Here is a 25,015-nt window from a genome sequence, read left to right as displayed (position 1 = left end):
TGATTGAAACTATATATAACTATCTTAGCAGAGGGTGACTCCTCAATACCTGGTATTGGAGACACTCAGCCCATTGAGAACCCCTAGTTTCTCATAGTACTGAACCAGGTTTGGTATCAGTTTGAATTACAGAGCAGTGCAGTATTCACACCCTGCTCAGTTGGTTCGACAAACAAACCTGATCAAACAGCCAGCATCTATATCTGGGGCAGGGAAGTGGGCTGCGTCAGCACTGGCTTGATAATGAAGGGACATTAATCAGCGCTCTTGTATGGGGTGTTTGCACTTTGGGGTTTAGACTGATAAGGGGAGTGGAAACAGTTTCATTGAAGCTCGACTCACTAGGGTTACAGAGGAGCAGGCACGGCTGGAGTAGAATCCACTCTCAGTTTAGTTCCAACACGACCTTCACCATGCTGAAGATTATTACCATCCTGTTCAGTGTTCTAGGTAAGTTCCAAATACCTTCTATCGTCTTTGCATTGAACGTTCAAATAATGCTGCAGGAATTTTATTTTTAATTATTTTTTATTGAAAATCTGAGTTGCCCGTCATTTTAGCAGGACTATGGGTGTGGCATTGCTCCATGCAATATAACTAAAATGTATGAACGATTAAATAATAACACAGTACTCTCTCTTCATTTCGCTGTCAGTCATACTTACACATCAAAAATGAAGAAATATTGAAAACTGAATTATAGAGTGCGTTAACAGTAAAATATAGTACATGTGCAATTTACTGCCAACACAGACTATCCACGAATTAAGCGAATTTGTGAATTATCGAATTGTGGAAAATAATAGAGACCACTGTATATCTATATTTGCTAGCTCCCTATTTCATTTCTGGTTTTCTTTTCTTGCAATAGAAGTAGAATCGTTAGACTTGTTCAATTCTAAAATTTGCTCTAGAAGAAAAAAAGTTCAAAGGGAATCATGGTGAGGGCCATAATTAAATTGTAATCTCATGGCAATTGTGGATTTATGAGTTTAGGCTTCTACTGTGCAACGTGGGCAGTGCATTGTACTGGAATAAAGGATGAAATAGAAAGGGTGCAAACTTCACTGACATTGCATTGCCTATAGAATGTTTGATAGACTCACTTGGCAAAATATAATTTTGGACGAAATATTTTCAGTTTGTTGGAAATGTGATACTGGTGTTGTTCAGTTGGACTAATGTAGCCGCTCATCTGGTTAAGAGGGAGTGGCTCGCATCTCGCACTGTAGAGATTTCCAGGAAAGGTGCACCTAAAGAGCTTATTACTCAACAGGAATAGATTTTGTGAAAATATATGACTGGGTGTGCAAAAATATTCTTTCAAAATTCAAACGAATATTCAAATGATTTCTGTTTTACTCCAGAGAGATTTCTCAGAAGCAATACACACCTGTTACATCATCCTGTTATCTTATAGAGGAGAGACACTTCTGTACAGGATGATGTGTGCTGTTTCTTTCAGGTGTCATTTATGCAAAGGTTTCCTTTAGATTATATCTTTGTTCATAGTCATGTATAAATGCTGTTGTAAAAAAATGCACAAACATGTTTGCCTCTGCATACAATTCAAGTAGTGTAAAGTCATGTTCAGTATTGAGGCCTGCATTCAGTATTGAGGCCACCCTCTGCAGTTCCAAGTGTATCAAACCTCTTTAATGACCTAGACCAACAACTACCCATCGCTTTTCAACATGCTGTAAACTACCCATCGCCTTTTCAACATGCTGTAAACTACCCATCGCCTTTTCAACATGTTGTAAACTACCCATCGCCTTTTCAACATGCTGTAAACTACCCATCGCCTTTTCAACATGCTGTAAACTACCCAATGCCTTTTCTTCAATCCCTCTGGCAGCTTGGATTCATCAAGGATGTAAAAACTGGAAAAACAAAGCTGGAAACTAAAACTAAAAACTTGGTCAGTTTGCTTCAGAGAATGACATTACAAAATATAAGTAAAAGGCTCAGTGTTTAATCAGTGTAAATAACTTGTTTATATTTAAAAAAAAAAACAAAAAAAAAAACAAAAAAAAAAACATGGTATTATTTGTTACCCCTTCAGTAGTAAGGCTTGTCTTAAAATGCCATTACTGAAAATGTTCAGAGTCCCATGTTTATTGTCTACCATCCATATATGTGCTGTAAATCCTGTCCGGTATTGTATATACTGGCTGGGGGCCCAGTAAGAGGCTCAAATATCTGTTAAAATTCTCAGTTCTTAGCCAGTCACCAGTTCACCACCAGCTACTGGAATTTTCAACAGAGATGTTTGGGAAGTTACTTTTAAAAAGTAATCTGTTACAGTTGCACGTACCTTGAACAAAATTGTAGCTTGTTACATTACTTTGAAAAAAAAAAATAGTTCCAGTTACAAATAGTTGCTTCTCAGGTACAGTTTGCATTTTACAGAGATATTTTTTTTCGGTTTGGTCAGGCTGCAGCTCGAAATATTCTTTGAATATTCAGCTATCGAACCCACTCATTCCTTCCTCGGACGCCATTTTCTAGCACTTTCATATTTCCACGTTATGTATTAGCTGTTGTCCTTTTTTTAAAAATGAAGCTAAGTAATTATGTTTTCACATAAAATGTCTGAAAAAGGAAGGTTCCAGTTCCAGGTTAATGAATAATGTAATGAGATGACAGCAATGCGTTCCATGCAGTGCATGACTGCCCAACACTGACGGTAACATTTCACTATTTGTTTCACAGTTTACACTGCTGTGTGTGGCTACCTCTGTGTGCTTTGTAATGTTTCTGTATTGTCTTTGTTACAGGCAGCAGTCACTTAGTCACCGTGAAGGTTCTAGACCAACACCTCAATGTGACTGACGGAGGGAGCGCCACTCTGCAGTGCACCTATACAACTAATATAGACACAACAACTGCTTTAAACATTCAGTGGACCTTTCACCAGGCAAACTCGCAAAGAAATGATCAGGTAAATGGTTTATAATCATGTCAACTCCGATAGTATATTCTGAATGTCCTTTCTCTTGTTTGGTATAGAATAGGGTGGCCAGCTCTATCTGTTCAGAAATTCAAAATATGGAGCAATGGAAGATAAATGAAGAAGAAAGACCGAAACATCCAGATATATATTTTTTTTTTATCAGTTATTCACATTTTCTGTACCTAAATTACCTTTTTCTTTTTGATTTTGCACCTTTTGGGACAGACCAGTTTTCTTTTTTCAAATGTTATATACAGTATAGATAGATAGATAGATAGATAGATAGATAGATAGATAGAAAAAATGAAAATATTGTTTTGCATGTACACAAGATTTAAATGAAGGGCTTTTGTCATTTAAATCTTTTGTGTACATGCAGAAAAACACTTTAACGTTTTCTTTGTTTTCATTTTTGTACACTGTTGTTATACCTCATTTCAAACCTATATATAATGGTAAGGTATTTGCTGGTGCAATTCCTTAAATTCAAGACTTCTTGAAGACAAGTTTCAAAATTTCCGTTTACAAACTATTAACACACAAAAGGCAAAACACAATCCTATCTCCCCTAGCAGAACTAACTAAACTATTGTTTCTAACTATAAACAGGACGGCTAAATCACAACACTTTTACAGAGTTTTATACCTGTTTCTCCGCCCCACCCTGACACAGGCTCCCTCCACATCAGGGTTTTTATACACCGTCTGTAGTAGTTATACAGTCCCTTCTTGATTAATTATACTCATTAACTGACAGTCACCTTGTTGAAGAATCAAACCCAGGTGAGGACCTCTAGTGGTCACCTGGGTTATACTGCAGGCTATTTTATCCAATGTCTGTTTCAATATGCGGGAATAAAGCCCTTCTCAAACACTGACATGCACTCCTTCGGTCACTCTGTCACAATATATGTCAATGGGAGGGGGGTAATTATCCAGTAATTCTCCTGCAAAAGTAACTGCAGACAAAATTATGAATTGTAGAAAGTGATGCGAGACGCGTCGGGAGGGTTTGTTTAAGTTGAGGCTTATCAGGTGCATGGGTTCACTATTGCTGAAAGGCAGGGCCATGGCTCAGGGCAAGGTATCACAAGCCTACAATAGAACTCCACAGTGGCCAGGGCTTATCTTAGTTTGGTTGACAGAATACACCTGTGTAGGCAAGTTTTTAACATGCTGCGTTTCAATTAATGCTCATTAATGCTCATAAGATACAGTTGGTGCTGTTAATGGCATCAGAATCAGGGTTTGAAGTCTCTGTGTCTTTATTGTGTTCTGCTATGGTAATAAAGGGGTCAGTGAAGCACACACTGGACTGCCTGGACCTGCCCATTGAGAGGAGTGCACTTGTTCTAGAGCTCACTGTAAGGCTCAGTACTGCTGTTACTGTGAAATTCTACAATGCTCAAAACTGAAGCACTCTTTCATAATGAGAGATTATGGTCTATTGATTTTTTCACTGAAAGAAAAGTGCATAGAAAATGTACGTTTTACAAATATCTATATTCATGATTTAAATGGTACAAAGCAACTTGGATGGGTGTTACCACTGAGACATGACCACATAGGAAGGTTCTGTCTGACATTTTAATATCAAGTGTGCCATACAGTACATACGGTAAGATTCTCAAAGCATCACTTTTTTTCTGAAAGGAAAAACAATTACAAATTGTTAAATGAATAAGAAGCAATGTAAGACTACACACAATGTTTAAGAATCCAGTCCACAGACTTATCCTGAGATTTTATAAAAGTCCATGTAAGCAGTACAGAGGTGGAGATACTGAGAGATAGGAAAACAACAGTCCAGGTATTCCTTCACTCGTCTGGTGGATTTTTTATTTATTCACAATAATTTGCACTCGTCTCATCTCGTCTCACTACTTGCTTTTCCCTGCTCAACCCAACCCTACTGCTATCACAGTTCCCTATATATACTCCGGGCTTCACCCCATCAATCCCTTTTCAGCCACTCATCAAATTGGTTAATCGCTTAACCACAGACTTGATGAGGAGAAAACCCAGAGCACCTGTGTAGCTGCCCTTATCAAGATGGCTGCCACAACCCGACCTCCGGACCTATTGTCACCTCCATCTCGATAAGGGTCATAGATTGGTCTGGTCAGGAGGCCACACTTCCAGGGTCGCCAGAGCTGGGGGGGCAGAGGGGCAGAGGGGCCCCCCACTTTTTGACAAAAGGGCACAGCATATTGCTTCCCTTGGTCTTGAATTTGGATGCTCGCTCACGCTGCAACACTGTCAAAGTTGTGCATGTACATTAGGCTACATTCGCTTTAAGGGGCCTCTGGGCCCCGCCCAACACAAACATATTAACATAGGTAAACATTTCTTATTCGGCATCGTTGTTGTGTGGTTCACTAGCAGAGCAGAGAGCCTGTTATCAAACAACCCAGACTTTACGTTTTGGGAAACTGCACCTCTGTACCCATTGCTTGTATTTCTGAAATACATTTGTGTGTGTGTGCGTGCGTGTTATAATTAGGGCTGTATTTCTTTCATGGTAACATGGCTAATTTCACTGCATTTGATGGTCTAAAAATAGGTATTTCAAGATATTTTACGATATTACGTTAATAGACAGGATTTTCAAAAAACAGTGTTGCAGTATAGTAACGACAGCTTTAGTAGCAAGTGATTTCAAATGAAATTTGTTAATAAAATCAATCTGTTAATGCTTTGAAATCGATGAGGTTGTTAATTAATGCATTTCTCGTTAAAAAGTTAATTGTCACAGGTCACATACGTCACTTCCTGTCTTAATGACTAGATAAGGGGAACTTAATCAAAATGCATGTTAACAAGATCCAAAAAAACAAAGCATAATTCGCTGTTATGTAAACTACTAGTATACAGGGAGATGGCTTTCCCACCAGCGAGCAGCAGCCAAATGGGAATAAAAAATACTGGAAATATCTATTTTGTGTATAATTTGTAAACTTCATTTAAAATTGTGCATTTTGTCATGCAGAATGTACATTTATTTAGAACACTTCACATATAAAATGCTGATTTACCGTTATCTGGAGTGTGGGTAAAACTCAGACGGCACGGATTTTTTAAAAAAAAGCCATCTATGTAGACTTGGTTGGGATTTATTTTCTTATGTTGACATCTACTTTTGTATGTATTTTAATATGTACGATTGTAGGCTATAAATAAATATGTTTGAAGTGCCATTTGTGTTTGTAGTTGCTAGTTATTATACATGTATGTAACACTTCATTATATATTTATTAAGCTTTTAAAATTACAATAGAACTCCCTACTCAATACACAATTTATTTCTAACTGTTCGGTGAATTCCTCTAATCATGTTGAATGCATTTTCTCTGGTACTCTTTGCTCGCCTCCGCGATAAATAAACTCGACATGATTAGAAGTAGCCAATGAACACTTACAGTATTATAAGAACATTGTATATGCATACAAATGTGTGAAGGTGAAAGTGTACAGGAGTCTGACTACATTACAAATATGTTTCGGCAAAATCCATGTCAATGATCTCGATCACATACCTAGTGGATCTGTGTGCCCTTGGATGCCTGTTCTTCATTCTTGTGTGGATTAGACACAGGTGTTTAAAGCCAAGGATGCATTGCAAATCCGCAATCACCTAAGGACATTTTATTGTAATATCTAATATGCAGTTTCCTATACCAAGATTTCATTATTTACTCTTAGGTTTTTATTTGTATAATTCAAATGAAATCTACAGTAGAGATCAGCTATCATATAATGTACGTATCTACAGTTGCATTGATAATTTCTTGGTAGTAACATTAAACTGGGTGCAAATAACGGTTTAATAATCATTTTAGCAATGCAACAAACGTTCTGTAAAGTTACAAATGGTTAAAACAAGTGAATAAATCTAATTCATAACCACAAGTAAAGAAAAGGCTAAAATATTTTCATAACTACAGATAATGAATTATCTAGGTAGTCTGTGAGAAATTAACTGTACACTCTCTCTCTCTCTGTCTCATCGGCGTCACAGCCGCGGACTGTTAAATTTCAGTTTCAAAGTGAGTTATATACTCTTTCATTAATTAAAACCCTCCTTTTCCAAGTGCAAATTAACTCCTGATAAATTATGACAATTAGCACAGATTTCCTTTTAAATTCCCACGCAAACAAAAGAAATAGTTGCAAGAAGCCCAGCTCGTTAAGATATTAATATTATTTCGTAAATCAACATAATTTCGGAAATCACAGTAGCAAGATTATTTAATAATGAAATAGGCATAATGACCACTTAAAAATGACAAAATCAATGCTACAGTACATACCGATTTCTGGATTAACACTGGAGTTATCATTTACGGCCTTTTGAATATTTTAAATGCTTACCCAAAAAACGTAAATTGTAGAATATTTCGTTTTTTATGTCTGCCTTTTAAATAAAGAATAAAAACAAATGCTGTTTATTGTAATGAAAGTTCTTGTTTAAAACAGGTCTAGAAAAAAAGCTCCCATTTCAATGTGTGCTGCCCAAGCAAGAATGTAATTACAGTTGATGATATCTTCGATTTGTAAATGTTAGAAAATCTGCATTATTTCTTTATTGATATTTAAGTTCATAATTACTTGAGCTGACACAGTGAAGTTGTTCAGAGCAGAGTCCTGAACAGCAACTTACAGCAACTGTGATCAGCACTATTTCATTTTGGAAGAGGGATACATCACCCAGTTCTCAAGACTGTGTACAGCACAGATAAATGGGGGAGATGTAGCTGGAAAAAGCAGGTAAGAAACCATTCATAGCATGTACTGACTGACCAAGAGAAGTTGAGCAAGTAGATCAACATTTCAACTGATGTTTTCTGATAACACTGCATAAGACAGAATGGGTCACAGTGTCATGCAGGCTGGTGTAGATGTATAGAATGGGTCACAGTGTCATGTAGGCTGGTGTAGATGTATAGAATGGGTCGCAGTGTCATGCAGGCTGGTGTTGATGTATAGAATGGGTCGCAGTGTCATGCAGGCTGGTGTAGATGTATAGAATGGGTCACAGTGTCATGTAGGCTGGTGTAGATGTATAGAATGGGTCACAGTGTCATGCAGGCTGGTGTTGATGTATAGAATGGGTCGCAGTGTCATGCAGGCTGGTGTTGATGTATAGAATGGGTCGCAGTGTCATGCAGGCTGGTGTAGATGTATAGAATGGGTCACAGTGTCATGTAGGCTGGTGTAGATGTATAGAATGGGTCACAGTGTCATGCAGGCTGGTGTTGATGTATAGAATGGGTCGCAGTGTCATGCAGGCTGGTGTTGATGTATAGAATGGGTCACAGTGTCATGCAGGCTGGTGTTGACGTATAGAATGGGTCACAGTGTCATGTAGGCTGGTGTTGATGTATAGAATGGGTCGCAGTGTCATGTAGGCTGGTGTAGATGTATAGAATGGGTCGCAGTGTCATGCAGGCTGGTGTAGATGTATAGAATGGGTCACAGTGTCATGCAGGCTGGTGTTGATGTATAGAATGGGTCACAGTGTCATGTAGGCTGGTGTAGATGTATAGAATGGGTCACAGTGTCATGCAGGCTGGTGTTGATGTATAGAATGGGTCGCAGTGTCATGCAGGCTGGTATTGATGTATAGAATGGGTCGCAGTGTCATGTAGGCTGATGTAAGTTGATCTAAACAATGTAAGATCTAAATACTGCTAACATTTAAATATTACATTAGGATCAAAACCTCTAATGTTACTGACTTTTAAAGACTAAAACACAATTAAGAGACTCTCACACACACTGTTAGAGATGTTGGTTTACTCGAAATCCATGTCTTTTAATGATTTAAACAATCACATCATTTACAAGTTTCCACCGTTTCACCCCATTGTGTGCTCACGTAAAATCATTTTGGACATTTATACTTTTTTGACAAGCATTACCTACCTGTTCATCCCAGACTGTTCTGTAACACAGCTGGCTTCTTGTGCTAGTGCCCCGTGGAGACCCAGTTGAAGGGTTGGTGTGGGCTGGGTGGAGCTTCCCTATTCTATTCCGTGGTTGAGCCTTTTCCTTTGTTTGCGTTTCTCCTCCAGCTATGACGAGGACAGAGTCTACTTTGAGCTGCAGATCTAAATACTCCCTCCCTCTATATTAACACAGGCTTCCAGATTTACAATTATACACGCTAATGACATGCTCCAGATTTACAATTATACACGCTAACAGCAGGCTTCCAGATTCACAATTATACATGCTAACGCCAGGCTTGCTTCCAGATTTACAATTATACACACTAACAGCAGGATTTCAGATTTATAATTCTACATGCAGGAGCTGCTACACTGCTACCCCCGCCATGCTGCTCTGTGGTTTAATCACTCCATTCCCTACCTTCAGATCTATTACTTTGAAAGTGGACAGTCCTACAGTCTCGGAAGCTTTAAAAACAGGATCACAGCAGCAACGTCCCCAAGCAACGCAACAATAACCATCAGCAACATGCAGCCGTCCGACACCGGTGTCTACATCTGTGAGGTGAACAACCCACCGGACTTCCAGGGCAACAACCAGGGCGTGTTCTTTGTGTCTGTATTAGGTAATACAAGTGGAGTTGTTAGTCAGCAATTTAAAATCAATACACAACCTTAAGGCAATGTACTAAGGAAGGAATGCCTTTTCAAAGAGATTTTATAAGCAAGATTTTAAAATAAGGACAGACTATGCTTGTCTAAAAGGGGTAGGCCATTTCTAAACGTAGTGTATGGCCAGGGATGTATGGAGACAATAATTCTTTGAGATATATTTGAAAAACATCATGCAACCCCTTATAGGTAAGGGGTAGGAATTTAAAATGAGCTCTAAATGGTACCGCAAGCCAATGTAGCGAGGGCCAAACCGGGGTGATATGATCATATTTCCTAGACACAGTTAACTCTTGCAGTAGCATTTTGAACAATCTCAACGTGTGATGCAGGTAATCCACTCTGCTGAGTTCTCTTTGTCACAATTAGCTCTGTTTGTCTCTGTCTGGGCAAGTTGCTCTTGCTTTGAGGCTCCAGCCTGTTTGAAACCGATCAATGTTTCTTCCTTGCAGTTGAGCCATCAAAACCAATCTGTGCCATCCATGGGACACCAGAATCAGGTCACCGGGTATCCCTGGCCTGCCACTCAGAGCAAGGAAACCCCGCCCCTACCTATACCTGGAGTAAACTCAGTGATGGGGTCGCCACACAACCGCTGGGACAAATGGGTAACACTTCAGTCCCAATAGCTCTTTTGGCTTGCTGGTGATTTTGTAAAGCATCATGGGATGCTTGCACATGAAGGATGCTGTATCCCCTTCAGTCACTGCGTGTATCATTGTACCATGTTAAGGTTCCTATCTATCTATCTATTTTATAATGCACAATGTTGTTTTTTAAAGTTTTGACAATATACAACTTCCTGAACTCTATAGAGTTCACACAAACTCTTCTAAAATTCCTAAAAATGTAATAAAAAAAATTGTGACCGAAGGGGATATAAATAAAATTGGTGTGGTATGGTGTGGTGTGGTGTGGAGTGGTATGGTAAATACAGATTGTGTTTAAAATGTTATGCAACTCAACAATATAATGGGATATCAATGATTAATATTTCATATATATTATTTTTGAAAGAATAATATTTCCTAATGAATCTTCTTAAATAATAGCTTTGTTTTTTTTTTTGTTAACGGCTATTTGAAATTTGTGGTGAAGAACAGCATGCTCTCATGCTTTTGAGTGACTTGGCTAATCAGTAACACATTGATGCTTTTCTTTCATTTTCAGTGTTTTTTTTGATTTTGCAAAAATGTATTCTTTTTTTCTCAGATATCATAACTGGCAATATGAAGATTGGAAATCTGTCCCAGTTTGAAATCGGTACTTACCAGTGCAATGCCTCCAACAGCCAGGGGTTCTCTATCTGCACCGTGGAGCTCTCTGAAGGTAATGGCTGGACTCAGTGTGACTGCATCTCACTGTGAGCCTGCTCTCCACATGCATTTAACTGTCACTGCATCTCACTGTGAGCCTGCTCTCCACATGCAAATTTAACGAGTTTGTTTACTATACCATAATCTAAATCATTAATGTAGATTAGGAATTGCAGAGGACCTAATACTGATCCCTGTGGTATACCACTGGTTACCTCACTCCATTTTGAGGTTTCTCCTCTAATCAGTACTTTCTGTTTTCTACATGTTAACCACTCCCTAATCCATGTGCATGCATTTCCTTGAATCCCTACTGTGTTCAGTTTGAGAATTAATCTTTTATGCGGGACTGTGGTCAGGTGCAGTGGTGCAGTGAATAAATCAGGTCCACACTATCTTTCTCCCAAAACAGTCTGCGTGTTTTAATAATAATAAAAATAATAACAATAACACAAATAAGTTCACCCCTTTACCAGCGATGGTATTGGGGGGGTACACGGCAGCTCTCTTAATAAAAAACAAAAAGTAAACAAAAACTGGACTTTGTCCGTCCCCAGGTTCTCCGTGCACGCAGTGCTCTCGGTCCTGAGAAGCGTGGTGCCGTCAGCGGTGCGGTGCGGTGCGGTGCGGTGCGGTGCGGTGCGGTGCGGTGCTGTGCTGTGCAGTGCAGGGACGTGCTCTTTATTATAGCCGGTCTGCGGCTCACTCCCCCTCTGCAACACAAAACACACGTAATCCAAAAACCATAAAACAATACAGGCTCTGGCCGTCTGTTTTACATTCTCAGCGCAAGGGGAGGTTTTGACGTAGCTGCTTCCCCTTTGTACCCAGCAAACTCCTCCCTGAGTTCAACTCGTCCTCCTAATGTGGTCACCTTCCGGTTTCCACCTACCACCGAGGTGGTAGATCTAGGAGGCAGCATACCTTCCCCCTTACACAGCGCCCTTTCTAATCGGGTGGGAGATTTGCAGCATCGATCCTTTCTCTCTCTATCACAGGGACTTTGTCAAAAGCTTTCTGGAAATCTAAATAAACCATGCTGTATGCTTTGCAGTTATCCATTGTCGATGTTGCATCCTCAAAAAAATCAAGTAGGTTAGTTAGACACGATCTCCCTTTCCTAAAACCATGCTGACTGTCTCCCAGGATATTGTTACCATATAGGTGGATCTAATACTGCCACCCTTTGACTGTATATTTATTTACCCTTATTGACATCACTTAAAACAATACGCATCCAGTTGACGTGATCCATAGAACAGGTTTAAGGTGGCAGTATTGAAATCTGACACTGTTTAGATCAACATTGTCTCTGTGTTAAAATCTACCCTGGCATGGTAAATGCACAACAAATCATTGACGAACGTGGTAAAGAACAGAGTACGGTAAACTGTTATAAACTACTGTATGACAAACTGTTGATCTATTATGTAAATGTACACTATTGACAAATCACAAAAAAAGAACCTTTTCACCACATTTTGTTTTGATGTCTCAAAATGGTAAAAGTCCCAAATTATGTATATGCAGATTTTATATTAAAATTCCACTGATCACATATGTTTCAAATGATGTACTCATTGCACACATCTGCAGACTCACAGTGGGCTGGATTTTCCATTGAAATATCCCACTTTAAAGGGACATGAATTATACAAATACATGTAAAAAGAAAAAAATATAAAGTGTGATAATAGAATTTTGCAGTGTACTAAATGAAATAAGTCATGCCTTGTTATTATAGCACAGGGAAGAATCGGCTCCTGTGATTGTTGTAGGACAAGGAGTTTCCTACAATGCAGTAATATCTCCTATCACAGGTGCACATGAAGGAGCTATCGCTGGAGCCGTGATCGGGGCTGTTCTGGCTGCAGTCATTATAGGGACGGTTGTCTGGTTTATCTCAAGCAAGAGGAAGGGGAAATCTAACAAGAAGTCTGCTGGTACTGAACTGCAGTAAGTGCAATACTTTGTGATCTCATTCTGTAATTTCTTTGATTACATGATGTTAAATAAAATATCTAAATTATGTTAATATAGTTTTTTTTTTTTTTAATTATGTCTCAATCCTAAAATTGTAGGTGGTGCAAAAATGTTGGCCATAACTGTATGTATTAACACAGCTTTTAAAGTATGATTGTGCCTATTAAGTAATATTCTTTACCCCTGTGTGCGCTATACAACACATGTGCATTATACAAGGCATGTTAAATGAAACTGTTCTGTTGTGCACATAAAGCACAGAAATCACACACTACACAAGGTACACATGACATGTTTTGCATGCATGGTTCAATATTTTGGTTCAGACACTTTTCAATAGATGGTGCCGAAGTTCTTCCACTCATGAAATGCCCTGTTGTGTAAGGTATACAAATTGCCACCTAACTTGCCCAGTCTAGCTAATTCTGATTAACTACACTATATACACAGCTGTCTTTATTTATTGCTGCATAATGAGCAACATTGATGTGCCTCAGCTAGGTAAATTAAACTGCCAGCCTTGTGCACAGAAATACAGTGAAACCCTCTCAAGACTGACTTTCATCAAGTCCCCAGCGATTCACCTAGTAAAGGCACTGCTGCGTGGAGAACAGAAAAGTTATGCGCTAGGGAACTCCCTGCTCTGAATCCCGGCCATGCTGAGTTGACAATCTTGCTTGTGGGCTGATATGAGATGATCTGAAGTTATCTCCACTGTATTACACAAGGCAAATAAAAACTGACCCTATTAATTAAAAAACTGACCCTATTAATTCAAAATAGGGTAGCACTAGATTACAGGATAGCCTGTGTAATTACATTGTAATAAATGTGTAATTACCAATGGTACCTGCTCTTACACAGTAACAGGCTTGTAACATAGTAACAGCAGGGTTGAGGCCATTCCCATGTTTACTCACTTATTCCATCGGTAGTTACCATGTAATAATTATTATACTTCTTAGTTCGTAATGTATGCCTCATAATCTAAAGTACTGTCAAAATAGTGTGGCTGTGGATAAAGCAAAGGCAGACTTGTGCATTACAATGTATTACTCCGGCAAATCTCACAATACTGTATACACAGATGGAATTGATATGAATGTTTCTATTTACTTAACAAAAGGACGAAAGCTAAAAGCGATGTGAAGTATCAAGATGTCCCCACTGTGGAGGCGGCTCCAGTCCAGGCCCATGCTGTGGAGGTCCAGGCGGAGGAGCCCCACGGGGAGGGGGAGGAGCAGGAGGCTGTGCAGAACAATACATCTGTGGAAGCATAGGAGGAGCAAGGGCAACAGGGGGGCATGAAAACCCAGCAGGCCAGCACTGAGGCGATACGGGGGGGATTGTAAAAAGCCAGTAGCTTCAAATGTCATTTTATGAATCTGTTTGCCTTTCCTTTCTTTGAAGAATGTTTGCAATCATTTTGATGAGTTCTGGGTTTTGATGCTCCAGTATTGAGTTATTAGTATGTGTTATCTATATCTGTCTTTACCTGGCTTGGAACTTGCTTTGAGCCAGTCTGTAGGATTCTAGCTGCCTAGCACTGAACAGATCTCATTCTAGCCAATCCATTGGAGAATGTGACCTTACAACTCAACTGTCCAACTGTAAATATACAGAGAGGGTGAGTAGATGGGACCAGCCAAGTGGAAGAGTCATTTTGTCACATGAAGAAGTCGTTCAGTGTGGGCAATTTTAATTCCCAGACAAGCTCACAGACAGATACATTCAGATATAGGGAACATTTAACTCAATATTGGATCTACGGAACCCAAAACCACTCAACATCATTTCAAACATCTCAAAAAGAAAAGGGAACATTTGAAGCTGCTCACTCTTTTATTACTTGAACGTCGGCTGACTGTTTAGCTGTGTGTATCCTGCAGGAGTTCCCCTCCTTGGGTGATTTAAAGAGCCTCTCATTGACATCACGAATATACAGCACAGCCGTGGCCCGCTATTCACTCACTGCCGATCTACTGTAGGCTTCAGCATATCCGCAATGATACAGTGAGATAAGTCAGATAACGCCCACTAGTGTGCAAAACGGGTTAACCAAACCCCCCAGCACCTTCACCCCAGTTACTCTGCAGAGTACAGCGCATCACACTTTGTTGTTTTTTATAGCTGGCCATGGCTGCCCTGTAGTTTACTGACTGTTTGGCTTTACAGTTATTTTTTAAATGTTCTGGTAACAAGCTTTTCCAATGGCGTTTTTATTTTATTTTATTTACATTTTTTACAATTTCATATTCAATTAAGTCCAATTAACAGTTAAGAAAATATTCTAATATGATTATGCCTGATTGTTATTGTCGTGATGCATGTTAAAATGTTGATAACAAGGGTGGCTTTGATTGGGACAGCATGTTTCACTGTCATTGAAAATAAAATAAACATTTAAAAAATGCTGCGTTGTTGTTTTGTTTTTTTAAAACATAAGAGGAACTTTTAATCAATAATTTCCATAAAAATGCACAGCACAGTGCTTAACGTGAAATATCAAAGAAGTGTTAATAAATAACGGCTACACTTTTTGAGGTATATTGTAAGATTTAATTGAATATATCTCAGGGTAAATTAAACTCCAGCACAGTTAAAAGTATTTCAATTCATTATTGTATTTTAATACAAAGCGTGGTCCAACGTTTCCAGTTCAATGCAATTAAACGTAACTAAAATACATGTCACTTCATCATTTATTTAATATACCCTATTGGTTCAAAAGATGCAATATATCAGAGCCTTGAGTAACAGAGAAAGCAAAACGAAGACTTGAACAGTAAAACAAAATGAATGTGTTTATTTACAAGTTACACAATTCAATGCAAATATCAAATGAGGATTGTCACAACTGGCATTGAAAGTATATTGAGAGTATATTCAACCAGGGGCGGACAGTTAACAGTGTTCGCTTGCTCACTGAACCCCCAATCTCTTATTAATGAACTGCGCTTCCCTTCTTCTGGGTGATGTGCATTTCATTTCCCCCTCTCACGTGACACTGGCACATCAACAATGCCGTTCAACCCATCTGTTTAATGGGCTGATGTCGGGGCTGTGCTGGCTCAGAAATGCGAGCACCCAAATCCGCCGTGCACATGTGCAGTAGCAGCCAGCGGTCAGCCAGGACTGGCTATGATTGGCTTAAAAATGTCTGCAGCAGGTTAGTGAACGCAGTGATCAGGTGATCAGCACGCATGTGCCAAGACAATAAAGGCTATAAATATGAGCAGCACTTGCATGGTGTGTTAATTTGCAAAAAGACAGAAAACATTTAAGCTGTTCAAATATTAAAATAAAATTCCAAAGTCTAATTATCTTTGTCTAACTTACAAATGAATGTTATTTGTCTTATTTGTTCAACCTTGTTCTTTTCACAGTTTTAATCTGCTTTTATTTTGTGCCGTCTGTCCCTTTTTCTCCCGAGGCTGCTGCTTTAACTTAAGCTCAGTAACATCTTGCTGTGTTCGGCAATTTTTCTCACCTGCATCTGAGGTGTGAACACCCAAACATTTTGGTCACCAGCCACCACTGTGTTCAACTGTGGCAAAGTGGTAAGTAAGGGGAACAGGTGTAGCGGTGATGCGGTGCAGGAGTGACAGGCAGACAACGGTATTCCAGTGAAAACAGTGCTTTATTCTTTTTCCAGGTCTGGTGACCGCAAAGCAACTAAATCCCCGGCGATACACAACGATGTGTAACGCACGGGGATAACAATAAACAAGGCACAGTCCTGAACAAAAACAAACAGACGGTCACCAGTCCTGGGTGAGTGCAGTATTGCTGGGGCAAACACAGATAGTGCGGGGTGCAGTGGTGCTCCGGATAGTGCTGACCCTTGGCGACAGCTCCGGAGTAGTGCTTTAACTGTCTGGTGGTGAAAAACACAGACAATTACACAGACAAACACAACACAACCCAACACGTAATTATTTCCTTTTAACGATGAGAGCTCCTCTCTCGATCCTTCTCTCTCCAAACGTTTAACCCAAACGAAGGAAAAGAACAGCGTTACCCTGGCCCCTATATGTAATCCCGCATGATATCTAGGTAAACGGTTGCAGCTGCCTTATTACTTGCAGCTGCCCCTTGTTTACCTGTCAAATCAATACGGTCTTACAACAGAGTCTCGCTTCCTTCCAGGCTGACCCACTTTCCGGTCCCGGAAACGAACTGTCAGGCCAGCCCTTCCAGATACTTCTCCTCCCGTTCTTTAGCGCCCTCACAGGTCGGGAGGAAGATTTATCACCAGAACTCATTGTATTTCTGTCACATATCCCACCGCTCAGAGTGGAGCCGAAGGAACACTCGGCTAAATCTACCTTTCCCATTGCTCCCCCCTCCCGGGAAAAATAATCCGCATTTTGGTGGTCTTTCCCCGCACGGTGTACCATATGGTACATGAAGGGCTGCAATGCCAGATACCACCGAGTTATCCGGGCATTGCTGTCCTTCATGGTGCTTAACCACTGGAGTGGGGCGTGGTCTGTGACAAGATCAAATGAGTGTCCCAGCAGGTAGTATCGTAAAGAGTGAGTAGCCCATTTAATGGCCAAACACTCTTTTTCGACTACGGAGTAGTTACGCTCCCGAGGTAACATTTTTTTGCTCAGGTACAATATCGGGTGTTCTACTCCAGCTACTTTTTGGGACAAGACTGCACCCAAACCTACATCCGAGGCGTCGGTGTGGAGGATGAATCTCTTGGTGAAATCTGGGGTAATAAGAGTGGGGGCCTGGCAAAGTTTACGCTTAATCGTATCAAACGCCCCCTGACACTCAGCTGACCATTTAATTAAATTTGGAGCACTCTTTTTGGTGAGGTCGACTAACGGGTTAACCACTGTGGCGTACTCGGGGATGAAGCGGCGGTAATAACCGGCTAAGCCCAGTAGTGACCTCACCTGAGTCTTGGTTTTGGGGATCGCTGCATCAACCAAAGCCTGGATTTTGGTGACCACAGGTTTCACCCTTCCATTTCCCATTACAAATCCCAAATATTGAGTCTCTGTCTTGGCAAACGCACATTTCCTCAAGTTAGCTGTCAGCCGGGCTGCCCTTAGAGACTGAAGAACGGCTGCAACCCTAGCCAAATGCTCTCGCCAGGTGGAGCTGTAAATCACTACGTCATCAATATACGCTGCTGCATATTCATGATGTGGGCGTAAAACCTGGTCCATCAGTCTCTGAAAGGCAGCGGGCGCACCATGTAGCCCAAACGGCATGGTTTTAAAGTGGAACAGCCCCTCTGGTGTTGAAAATGCGGTTTTCTCTCTGGAGCTGCGGGTTAGAGGGATTTGCCAGTATCCCTTCGTCAGGTCCAGAGTGGAAATAAACCTCGCTTTTCCCAGTCTGTCTAAAAGTTCGTCGACCCGAGGCATGGGATACGCATCGAACTTGGCAATAGCATTCACCTTTCTGAAATCTACGCAGAAGCGGTTGGTGCCGTCCTTCTTAGCCACTATTACAATAGGACTGCACCACTCGCTCCTGGAAGGTTCAATCACTCCAAGCTCGAGCATATCCCGTACCTCTTTGCGAACGCCACTTCGTCGACTTTCCGGGATCCGGTACGGTCTCTCTCGCACTGTGACACCTGGGGGAGAGATAATGTCATATTCAACTAAGTTCGTCCTGCCGGGCACATCAGAAAAAACATCGTTGAACTCCTCAATAAGCTTACGCAGCTCTCTTTGCTGATCCGGAACTAATTGTTCCCCCATTGAAATCGCTCTTGTGCTCGGGGTCTCTGGACAGGGACCTAAATCATCCTCCATATTGCCTGGGGCTATAAATAAGACCTCTCTTGCCTGCCAGGGCTTCAACAAATTAATGTGGTAAATTTCACGTTCATTCCAGCGATCGGGCTGTCTAATTTCATAATTTACTTTCCCTATAGCCCGAATCACCTCATACGGCCCCTGCCATTTAGCACACAGTTTTGACTCTGATGAGGGAAGTAGCAGCATTACCTTGTCCCCTGGTCGAAAGGTTCGAATCCGTGCATTTTTGTTATAATGCTGCTCTTGTCGGTGCTGAGCCGATCTGAGGTTGTCTTGGGCCAAACGACCGACCAAATCCAGGCGATCTCGGAGTAGGAGCACATACTTCACTACATTTTTAGACGAGCCTTTGTGCTCCTCCCACCCCTCTCTCAGCAGGTCGAGAATGCCGCGAGGCTGCCGGCCGTACAGGAGCTCAAAGGGGGAGAACCCCGTTGAACTCTGCGGCACTTCTCTCACTGCAAAAAGGAGGTAGGGGAGAAGTGATGCCCAATGTTTCTGCTCTTGTGTCACAAATCGCCTCAGCATCGACTTTAAGGTCTGATTAAAACGTTCCACCAGACCGTCCGATTGTGGATGATAAACGGACGTCCTGATGGGACGTATTTTTAATATTTTGTACACCTGCTGTAACGTATTGGACAAAAAGTTAGTTCCGTGATCGGTCAAAATCTCCTTGGGGATCCCTACTCTGGCCATAATCTGTGCTAACTCGGTGGCTATTGCAGCGGCACTAGTGGACCTCAATGGAACTGCCTCCGGGTATCGCGTTGCATAATCCACCACTACTAAAATGTGCGTATACCCGGAGTCAGAAGGTAGCAAAGGGCCGACTATGTCCATTGCAATGCGCTCGAAAGGAGTGGAAATAATCGGCAGTGGGACCAAAGGGGCGGGGCGCACTCGACCCGGCGCTACTCGCTGGCAGTCTGGGCAGGTGGCTACATATCTCGACACATCAGTATGAAGACCTACCCAATAGAATCGAGCCAATATCCGTTCCCTCGTCTTCTCGGCTCCGAGGTGCCCCGCAAAAGGGATATCATGCGCCAGCCTCATGACCTCGGTCCGACAAGACGGGGGAACCAACAATTGTGTTACAGGCTGTCCTGTGCCCGCGGCTAGGTTTACCCTATATAGTAATTGCCCCTTGATACTGAAATGTGGATATACTAGCGCCCCAGCGCCGTCAACATCCTTACCTTCAATGGACCGGACCTGCCCCCAAGCGTGCACCAGTGACGGGTCGTTTTGTTGGCCCCACACTAGGTCCGCGCTTGAGTACCACGGGTCCGGTACATTGAGAGGGGCTGGAATAACCTCTGCTCTAGTCGGTCCAGTAACCTCGCTCTCTCGGTCACACTGCGTTCCCACTCCCTTCGACTGGCGTTTGTTACCATTGCAGCACTCTCCCACCAGACCCCAGCCTTGTCTCACAAATGCTCCCTCCCATTTCGCGGTCCGTCTCTCCTTATTTGTTTTTCTAGGACGGAAAAGAGGGGAAAACATTTCAGTGTGAAAAGGAAACACATCACCAATTCGTTCCTCTTTTTTTTTTTTTCTGCCACGTTTACGTGTGTGGCTGAGACTGCCATTGTTTGCATCAATTCTTTGAATTTTGGCCAGTCTCGACCCAGAATAACTGGGTGTGGCAACCTTTCCGCCACCCCGACTACAAGGTGACGTTTTATCGGTCCTACCGATAAATATACTTTTAATGTGGGGTATGCCGCCGTGTCTCCATGGATACAGGAGATGGCCACCTGACCTCGTGGCCGCCACGACACACCGCCCAGGAGAGCTGTCCTAATCAAGGTTTGCTCACACCCTGTGTCCACTAATGCGTGGGTTTTCACATTCCCTAACACAACATTAATCAAACAAGGCCCCTCCCGACCATATTCCCCACGCTTACCAGTTTCAGGTGCCCAATTGCACGCGGCCACGTCACACTCCATGGCAGCGGGGCATGACCTGGCCAGATGTCCCGGCTGGTGGCACCTAAAACAGATAGGAGGGACAGAGGGGGCATAGGTCAGAAATCTGTCCCGCTGCTGGTATGGCAACGGGGCAGGGGCAGCACCTCTACCCCAGCTGGGGGCCAACCTTGGTCTCCATGGGGGGGAGGCAAGGGGGCCCAATGGGGTCGGTGCTCTGGGAGGTCTGGGTCCCTGGAACGTGGGGGGTGGTGGTGGTGGTGGTGTTGGAGGAGAGGGAGGGAGAGGTCGGCTGCTCCGAAGGGCAGGGGCCGACAGGATCCCGATCCGGGCAGAGGTCAGGGAGTCCTCGAAGTCTTCGGCCAGTTTGACCGCCTCCTCCAGGGTGTCGGGGTTGTGGCGCCGTATCCACGCCTGGGTTTCGGCGCCGACCACATGGCAGAATTGCTCTACCACAATGGCTTCCCCCATCTGCTGGGCGGTCTTCTTCCCGGGGGTCAGCCAATGCACCATGTGGTCGCACAACTGCTCTGCAACCACCCTGGGGCGTGTCTCCGGGGCTCTCCGGTACTCCCTAAATCGCGCCCGGTGGGTCTCCGTGGTGATGTTCAGCCGGCGGAGGATAGCCTGCTTGACCAGGTCATAATCGGTGGCGTGATGGTCGCTCATGGCTTGGTAGGCTGCCTGAGCCTCCCCAATCAGGCAGGGTCCCAACTGGCTGGCCCAGAACTCCCGCGGCCAAGCCGCCGCGGTAGCCAGCCGCTCGAACGCCACCAAATACGCCTCCGGGTCATCCTCCGCCGACATCTTCATTGCCCGTGCCTTCGGGGGCGACATCAGCGGTGTTGTGGTAGGGGTCGTCGCTGCAGCAACGGCCAGCCCTACCCGTTCAATGAGCGCCGTGTAGCGCTCCTCCCTCCTTCTCTCCTCTGCGTCGCGCCTGCTCTCCAGCGCCTGCAGCAGCTCCGCCAGTGCGTTGCGGTCCATGATCCCGTAGTCTGACACCACGTGTGGCAAAGTGGTAAGTAAGGGGAACAGGTGTAGCGGTGATGCGGTGCAGGAGTGACAGGCAGACAACGGTATTCCAGTGAAAACAGTGCTTTATTCTTTTTCCAGGTCTGGTGACCGCAAAGCAACTAAATCCCCGGCGATACACAACGATGTGTAACGCACGGGGATAACAATAAACAAGGCACAGTCCTGAACAAAAACAAACAGACGGTCACCAGTCCTGGGTGAGTGCAGTATTGCTGGGGCAAACACAGATAGTGCGGGGTGCAGTGGTGCTCCGGATAGTGCTGACCCTTGGCGACAGCTCCGGAGTAGTGCTTTAACTGTCTGGTGGTGAAAAACACAGACAATTACACAGACAAACACAACACAACCCAACACGTAATTATTTCCTTTTAACGATGAGAGCTCCTCTCTCGATCCTTCTCTCTCCAAACGTTTAACCCAAACGAAGGAAAAGAACAGCGTTACCCTGGCCCCTATATGTAATCCCGCATGATATCTAGGTAAACGGTTGCAGCTGCCTTATTACTTGCAGCTGCCCCTTGTTTACCTGTCAAATCAATACGGTCTTACAACAGAGTCTCGCTTCCTTCCAGGCTGACCCACTTTCCGGTCCCGGAAACGAACTGTCAGGCCAGCCCTTCCAGATACTTCTCCTCCCGTTCTTTAGCGCCCTCACAGGTCGGGAGGAAGATTTATCACCAGAACTCATTGTATTTCTGTCACATCAACACATTTCATCAGAAACAGTTACACAGAATGAATGCACCGTTAAATTCAATAAACTGTTTAGCTACCATACTTTGTGTAAGAGGAAAGTTTGAAACAAATCCCGTGATGAACGCTGTCTCTCAGTCTGTTTATGGCAGAACCACCCCTGTTCATTATCTCTTGCAGTCAGCAGAACCATCAGTTTTAATTCAAATCAGATCCTGTGTTTACCAAAGTATACACAATTGCTTGTTTGAAGCTTGGTCATTAATAATCCGTCAAGACAGCATGTATGGAAGTGGTGCTTTTTGTCCTGCGAAATTGCAGAGCCTGTAATCCTTTCAGAGAAACTAAAGTACAGCTGTTTTATATAAATTCCAATTGTATGGACTTGTATATATTTAAACATATTATACATTTTTATTTCCTCCACAACTTTAATGTCATGAATTAATCAGGAACAGTTCGAATCTACAGGATGTATGTCTCCTGTATTCCCACCAGTTATTAATATGATTCAATACTCAGTATTGTAACTATAAAATATATTTCAATGGGGATCAAATCATGGCTTTGCTAGAGTATCATGGGCACACATAAAGCAACACGTGTTGTTTCTACCTATCTTCTATCTTGTATGTATACTTGTACTATCTTCTATCTTGTATGTATACTTGTACTATCTTCCATCCTGTATTACTCCATGATACTCTTTTCTCCCACAGTTGCCATTGTCGTTACCTTTTTTATATACAGAATTACATTTTTAATTCAGCTAAACATTAAGATGCAATTTGGCATTCATTTGTGGCCCCCACTGCAGCCTACAGTGTTGCAACTAGGAGGTGCCAGCTTCAGACAAAGTGTTCTTTGGTTGGGCTGGAACCTCAACTATATCTTCACAAGATGCAAATCTGTTTCATAAGTGGTCCCTAGTGTTGCTTAAACTCAAGTCATTTGCAAGCTGCAAACACCAAAGAATTCCCTAGCTGACAGTACTGTGGGTTTGTTACACTTTCACACAGTCACACCATGGGCCTGGATTGAGTTGACTTCAAGCTGCCCTCTCACCCACGCATCCCCAGCCATTGGATAAACCACAGTACCATTGCTGACAATGACTATTTCATGTTAACAGATACAGCAATGACTGGTGTTGACATGTGCTCTGAAACTCCATGGCCTGACAATGACAATGTGTAGGAGCTGAACATGGTTTGGCTGTGGTGCTGCATACCAAGCATGGTCTGGCAATTAACAATGGTTAATCAGGGATGAACGCTAGTTTATCTATGAAAAAGCTAGGTGTAACCTGGTTAAAACGTGATACAAATATCCAGGTCATATTGTGTAGTGTGTGGTTAAGTGCAAAACTAAACTCAGAAACCTAATGGTGGCTCACCTGGTAGAAACACAGCAGGGTGCAGGGTGAGTCATACAGCGCGGGTTCACGTCCTGGCTGTGCGAAGTGATCGGTCTTCACTGGGGATTTCCAAAGGGAGCATTGGTTCTGGTGCTCCTGTGGGTTAAGTAGGGCAACACTGGCAGGGAACCCTGCTGTCCAGGTGTCCTGTGAGCTCAAGGGCAGACACCTACAGGGCTGGCCTTTGTCCTCCAGAGGCCGGTAGCTTGCTGACATCCGCCCTTAAATTCCTGGGTGTAAAAGAGGAAGCTTGCTCGGTCGTGGAATCAGAAGACGCCCACTGAACCTTCAGTTCTCCTGAGCTATATGGGGAATTGCTGTGATGAGGGGAAAATGTTTATAATTGTGGAGTTAATGTTCCTTTTCATAAGTTGTGCATATGTCTAGGAAAGGGCTTCTTCAGTGTTGATGAAACTTGGTTTGGACTTTCTTAGAGCATGTTATTTAGAGAATCAGAGTGGGGTTATAAGGAGGTATCTGTCCACCTGCCTGTACTTTGACACACTTTCTTCCATGCTAAAGAGCTCTCATTTTGCACCTGATTGGGATGAATGTCACTGAGATGCTTGCTCTGCGAGTGGTCATGTGATTTAAAGAACCCAGGGATTGCATGGATCGAGGGGCTACTGTACACTACATGAAGTTTTAAATATGTGGGAACTCAAGTACTTCAGAAATGCAAAAGTATCACAAGAATGCAAACGATGTCCCTGTTATTGTGGTGACGTGTTAGTCGTGTCTTTGTAAGAATCCCCTCAGGCTAATCCTGCAAATCTACTCTGCGTTTCCTCTGCCTGCTAAACTACCCCACGGACTCACTAATGCCAGATGGTGAAATAAATAACACTATACTTTAGAGAAAACTTCATGTAAGTGTTTACACACATTTTTTTGTCCTTTATTTGTCATATGTACAGTTCTAAAGTTTCACTCTTGTTTTACTTTCATGGATACTTATTTAAAAAAAACTATTTCAGCAGGTGCCCTTTGAGGCACCACACATTGAAATGATAATAATGCCATATTGTGCATGCTTGTCTTACAGTTAAACATCTTAAAGAAAATAATAAAAACCTGCAATGCAGTGTGAAAAAGAAAAAAAGTAAGTAGTTCTAAAGCAAGCAAAACTGGGATAGCTGGTTGGAAAGCTTACATTGGTAACTTTTATGTTAGTTACTGTAAAGAAAATGTAAAATAATAATAGTTGTATGTCTTTGCTATTTTCTTGCTTTACTTTAGAAAAGTAAAATGTAAAAGTGTTCA

The 25,015-nt window shown here is 42.4% G+C and overlaps 2 protein-coding genes across 2 annotated transcripts; one reads left to right on the top strand and one right to left on the bottom strand.

Moving 5' to 3' along the window:
• The first annotated feature begins 275 nt into the window (after window positions 1–275).
• On the top strand, window positions 276–15,275 carry LOC117430952 (V-set and immunoglobulin domain-containing protein 1-like). Its single transcript, XM_034051551.2, has 7 exons — window positions 276–450; window positions 2,781–2,944; window positions 9,335–9,533; window positions 10,032–10,187; window positions 10,792–10,908; window positions 12,716–12,851; window positions 14,005–15,275. The coding sequence occupies exons 1-7, from the start codon at window positions 414–416 to the stop codon at window positions 14,156–14,158; spliced, it is 963 nt and encodes a 320-aa protein (XP_033907442.1). The 5' UTR covers window positions 276–413; the 3' UTR covers window positions 14,159–15,275.
• A 1,161-nt stretch (window positions 15,276–16,436) lies between these two features.
• Window positions 16,437–22,334, bottom strand: LOC131701745 (zinc finger and SCAN domain-containing protein 29-like). Its single transcript, XM_059001512.1, has 2 exons — window positions 20,583–22,334; window positions 16,437–16,755 (listed from the first exon to the last, which is right to left on the bottom strand). The coding sequence occupies exons 1-2, from the start codon at window positions 21,589–21,591 to the stop codon at window positions 16,748–16,750; spliced, it is 1,017 nt and encodes a 338-aa protein (XP_058857495.1). The 5' UTR covers window positions 21,592–22,334; the 3' UTR covers window positions 16,437–16,747.
• Between the last annotated feature and the right edge of the window lie 2,681 nt (window positions 22,335–25,015).

This window comes from Acipenser ruthenus, chromosome 26 (assembly GCF_902713425.1).
Source record: "Acipenser ruthenus chromosome 26, fAciRut3.2 maternal haplotype, whole genome shotgun sequence".
Lineage (NCBI taxonomy): Eukaryota > Metazoa > Chordata > Actinopteri > Acipenseriformes > Acipenseridae > Acipenser > Acipenser ruthenus.
This window is presented reverse-complemented; position numbering and strand designations above follow the sequence as displayed.